General features: G+C 39.8%; 1 protein-coding gene across 1 annotated transcript in view; it reads left to right on the top strand.

The window, feature by feature from the left end:
• The window catches only part of adgrl3.1 (adhesion G protein-coupled receptor L3.1), a 119,354-nt gene extending 116,189 nt beyond the window's left edge, over positions 1-3,165 (top strand). Inside the window, 2 exon segments of the mRNA XM_016464929.1 lie at positions 1,183-1,200; positions 2,232-3,165. Of these exon segments, the coding sequence (XP_016320415.1) occupies positions 1,183-1,200; positions 2,232-3,148 (935 nt within the window). The 3' untranslated portion in view covers positions 3,149-3,165.
• The last annotated feature ends 2,443 nt before the right edge of the window (positions 3,166-5,608 follow it).

Genomic DNA, 5,608 nt, shown 5'->3' with positions numbered 1-5,608 from the left:
CCACCTATAAAAATGTATTTAATTTACATTTAATTTGAATGAATTTCATAAAATAACTTTAAAAGATTTAATACGTTTATTTTGAAAAATTCCTTAATTAGCTATAATCCTCTAATTTGCCCCAAATTTTGATTTATTCATTATTTATTTATAAAGCTGTCAGAAAACAATATGGTGGTGGTGGTGATGGTAATTTTACTATATAAGAACATGAAAATGACAAAAAAAATCTCTTGATTAAAATCTCTATTAAAAAAAATCTCTTTTTGTATTCTACATATCGGTCAATAAATAGGACTAATTTATCAAATGTAATGTTTATTTAAAAATTATTTTATTGATAATGATTATATATTGTTGGACTGTTCTATTCAAAATTGTTCTATTGTGTATCCTATTTCTTTGAATTGCAAATTAGCACATTTCCAATTCAACTTCCAGTTTAATTCATTTTAAATTCTGCTTAATTAAGTTAAAGGGACACAAATAATAATATTCTGAATTGTATCCAACACAGATTTACCAGAAAAAGAAGTGATACAAAGTGTTCGTTTACCATGGTGTGTGAAATACTACATTTTCTAGAATAATACTAAAATACTAAAAAAGTTGGTTTATTTCATATAGTGATTATATATGTATATTTTAAACATTAATTATTACATTATCTCATGTTTCTTGAAATACTCCATATGTTGAGTATATTAGAGTACATCATAATAGGTCATTCATGTTGGAAAAATGTATTAAAAGAAAAAAAACTTCACAGCGGTAAATTTCTTTGATATCCATTCTATTTTAATTCAGCTTCCTTAAATTCAAATCTGAAAGACTATTGGAAAATATAAAATGCTTTAATATTCTAATGGTACTCATACACAGAAGACGATCCAGAGTTAGCATTAATATCCTACATACTGTACATACTTCCTGTTTCTGTTTAATGAGCTTGTTTATGTTGTTTCTATGTCCATCTGTTCTGTTTAATAATTTGGTGGTATAAGAACATTTCAGCCTAGCATCTGTCCGAAACTCAGCAGGTTAGCATTCAGTCACTAATGCCTGTCACAGTCTGAGCTGAATATAATACTTCTTTCTCTCTCTCTGTGGACATGTTCCATAAGCATTTATGTAAGTAATCATTCTTTCTCTCTCTCTCTCTTCTTTCATGCGGGTCTGCAGCCTCCTACAGAGATTCAAGTATGATTCATTTACTTTCACAACAGCTCCACGTTTATAATATATTCTCCTCTGCTTCTCTCTTCTTTAATCTTCTCCTCTTCCTCATCCCTCCTGTTCCCTCCTCTTCTCCCTCCCCTGTTAAATCCGGATCCCTCCTATTTTCATGTTTATTTGATCAAAGTTAATATCCTATTTGATATCATCTTTCATGAAGCATACATGAACCGATTCATATTACCATCAATCATAAATACTGTATATATAAGATTTTTTGGTCACACTTTATTTTAAGTTCCAATTCTTGCTATTAACAAACCATTAAAGGGATAGTTCACCCAAAAATGAAAATTCTGTCATTAATTACACACCCTCATGTCGTTTCAAACCCGTATGACCTCCGTTCATCTTCGGAACACAAATTAAGATATTTTTGATGGAATCTGAGAGCTGTCTGACCCTCCCGTAGACAGCAATGCTACTGAAATGTTCCCAAGTCCAGAAACGTAGCAAAGAGATCTGTAAAATAATCCATGTGACATCAGTGGTTCATCCACAATTATACGAAGCTACGATTCTGGACTTGGGAACATTTCAGTAGCGTTGCTGTCTATGGAGGGTCAGACAGCTCTCAGATTCCATCAAAAATATCTTAATTTGTGTTCCGAAGATTAACGAAGGTCTTACGGGTTTGAAACGACATGAGGGTGAGTAATTAATAACAGAATTTTCATTTTTGGGTGAACTAACCCTTTAACTATGACTTTAGCCTCAATAAATACCTAATTTGTTGCTTATTGATAGTTAGTAAGGTAGTTGTTAAGTTTAGGTATTGAGTAGGATTAGGACTGTAGAATATAGTCATGTAGAATATGTACTTAATAAGTACTAATAAACAGCCAATATGTTAATAATAGGCATGCTAATAAGCAACTAGTTAATAGTGAGAATTGGTCCCTATACTAAAGTGTTACCGATTTTTTTTGTGTGTGTGTGTGTGTGTGTGTACCAAAATTTTGTGAACGAGGTTCTGTATTCATTTCCTGTTTCAGAAGGCATTCTCAACAACGCGCGGGACTCCAGCGTAATGGATACGCTGCCGCTTAACGGTAATCACGGCAACAGCTATGGTGTGGCAGCAGGCGATTACCTTACCTATAGTTCTCGCGGCAGCGAGCCTCCAACTACGCTTGAGAAGAAGATCCTGAAAGAGCTGACGGCAACTTACGCTCCGTCGTACCTCAACACCCAGGAGCGACAGGGAAAAGCCCACCAGGGCACCTTGACCAATAAACTCAACAACCACCTGGCCAACGGAGGGGTCGCGGGGTCATCGTCTATCGCCAAAGACGACGTCATGGTGCTCGACAACCCTGGAGCATTTCACCGACATGACGACGGGGGCGGTTTAAGCCTGGAGCTCATTAGGGAGGAGTCACAAGCGCCGCTCCTCCCACCGAGGCCACCCCCTCTGGAAAACCATACCCCCTTGCACACGTTTTCAGCTCACAGGCGCCTGCCGCAGGAGAACAGCGAGAGCTTCTTCCCGCTGCTCCCCAACGACACGCACACACACTCCTCGCACACACACACTCCCCGCGCGCACACACACTCCCCCCTCAGAGACTCGCTCTATACCAGCATGCCCACGCTCACTGACCTCCCGCATGGCACTGACGACCTCATCAACGGTCTGCACGACGACGAAGACGATGAGGATGACGACAGCGAGGAGGAAGAGGGCAGCGAACTGCACCTGGCCAATGGCAAAGGGGTCGTAATGGAGGCAGACGATGTATACTACAAAAGCATGCCAAACCTGGGCTCCAGGAACCACATACAGGAACTAGAGAGCTATTACCAGATGGGACGCGGAGGCAGTGACGGGTTCATCGCTCCACCTGAGAAAGAAGACTCGTCGCCTGAAGAACAGCCACCAGACCCCTCACAGCTGGTCACCAGCCTATAGACACCGACGCACACACACAGCGTACGTGTGTGTGTGTGTGTGTATGTGTGTGTGAGTGTGACACAATGCACAAGGCATGGGATACACTACCTACTGCACTGATAGAGAGACTGATTCCAGATAGCCCCCCGATTCCAGTACATGCGAGTATCCTGTCACCAAAATCCTGCCCCAGTTAGAACCAGAAACTAGTAACCCATTCCTATGCTAGAACAAGGACTACCACGTGTAGGCAGGTCTTGTGGACTTCTTTCTCCTCAATTTCCTAGGAAGCCGATCTGCTGAGTAAAACCCTTGCGGATCGTCAATTCGGAGACGTGGACAAACTTTTGCTCCCTGGATCATTTGCATAGATCTCCTTCATCCGATGGCTGTCTGATTCTCCTCAAAACTCACCACGGATTTTGGAACAGACTGCGGAAAACTAGCTGCCATTTTAGATGACCTTGTATGATAATGAGACTTTGAACTCTTCTGTCGTACTGAACTGCATTACCCACAACTCTCTAGAAGACTTCTCTATGATTCTCTGCTGCACACATTCCTTCTCGTTTAGCACCGATTCTGAGCGTGAAATCACAAAAGGCGCATCTATTCTTGAAGACTGAGGACGTATCTTGTTTTCTTACGTTTATTTTTCAGTAATAATCTCAGTTATGGGAAAGGTAATCTTCACTAATTACAAAGAAATGGAACTGTTTTCCATGTAAAATGTACAGATTCCCGATATTGCATATGATCGTATGCGTTTCATGTTTTTTGACATATTTTGCCCCTTGTATGTGTTTTTGTAGACTAGACCAATCCCGCAATGCTGTGCTGGTCCTCCAAAATACTATCCCTGATAACGCACAGCACAAACACACCTATCTACATACACACTCTCGTTTGGAAGGATGACCGTGGCAACACTTTGTCATTCTAATTCTCACTGTGTCGATGATAACCAAGAGACTCTGGGGAAATGACTGTTGTGTGATTGACCGCTATTGCAGATGGGATCCCAAGGATGCTGGAATGTTGGCATGTCATGAGTTCTAGAACGTTTACCCTTCAACACGCCATTTTTTTATGTGTAAGAGCGGAAATCGTACTTTGGATGCAGGTTGAAGAATTCCAGCTTATTGAAATTCCGGTCACACGTGTTGACACAGCTAAAATTGTTCTCAGGCTAAAAGATGGTCTGTTATTGTGACGATTTCACATATCGAGTTGTGTTTTTAAGAGCTTAATCAAGAAGAGAAAGAAAGTGAATTGGAACAGGTCCAATAAAAGTGTAAACTGGGGGAATCATGATTACGAATCATGTGTGGAGCATGTCTAAACATAAAATAACCATGTAAAAGAGCGGACTAGAAGGATAGGACTTTAATGGAGTGGTTTGGAAGATGGAAACAACCTTGTAAAGGAAACTGGAAACTCTGAAACTACTGTTTACTTGTTCTCAAACTGAGACTCCCTGTAGCTTGCACATCTATCCCTTGTTAACCCACCCTGAGAAAATTGACTGCATATTTATTCCTATCTTGTTTTTTTATTTTTTGTTTTTCAACAGATCAGAAATGTAGGATCCTAGAGAGCGTCGGGAAAAGAATCGGATCGGCACTGAGACCTTTTTTATTGTTATTATCATCAATATTATTATTATTACAATATCAATGAAATTATTATTTATTCTTTTCATATGCATTCTAAACTGAATGAACTCATAACTAATATTTGTTGTAACAGTGAAAGTTGTTTGCCAACAAATAAAATGACTGAATTAATATTTACAATATTTCACAAGGGAGAGGTGTGAGTTTCTGCTTCTTCTTTTTTTTTTTTTTTTCACTTTCAACAGGACGAGGAATGGTCATGACTCCTCTGGGCAGTTTTTCAGGGAAGGTTTGTCATGGAGTAAATTGTACTGTGGATTGTGATTCTCTGTTGAAAATCCTTTTGGACTAGACTTAATCTCTGTCTGGGAAACAAGCCGGAAGATTTTAACAGTCAGTCGTTCTATACTGACCTAGTTTCGGTACCGGCACCAATCAAACGAGCACGGTGCCAATTAAGTATGCACATCTGAGAAGAGCGCCAGCACAAACAGTTAATTACGACCTATTGATTTTCATGTCTTTCCATGCAAACAGACACATGTCCGTCTGCAAACACGCCCAAATGTCAGACAGCCTGCGCGTGTGAGTGTGTCTGTGAGAGTTCGCTCTGCCAAATGTTACAACTTTCATGAATATTTATTGCCGTTTTGACAGGCACTTGAGCATTTTGAAAGGAAGGAAGGATGCAGCTTTCCCCTCCAAGCAGACTATATAGCTCCATACTCTATGCCCTGTCCTGCCTTTGACATGAGTATAGTGTGTGTGTGTGTGTGTGTGTGTGTGTGTGTTCTGTACAGGATGATGGATTGCAACATTATATGCCAATAGATCCACACACAAAAGCAAACACACACTATGA

Source organism: Sinocyclocheilus anshuiensis, unplaced genomic scaffold, assembly GCF_001515605.1.
Source record: "Sinocyclocheilus anshuiensis isolate Anshui unplaced genomic scaffold, SAMN03320099.WGS_v1.1 scaffold128, whole genome shotgun sequence".
Lineage (NCBI taxonomy): Eukaryota > Metazoa > Chordata > Actinopteri > Cypriniformes > Cyprinidae > Sinocyclocheilus > Sinocyclocheilus anshuiensis.
This window is presented reverse-complemented; position numbering and strand designations above follow the sequence as displayed.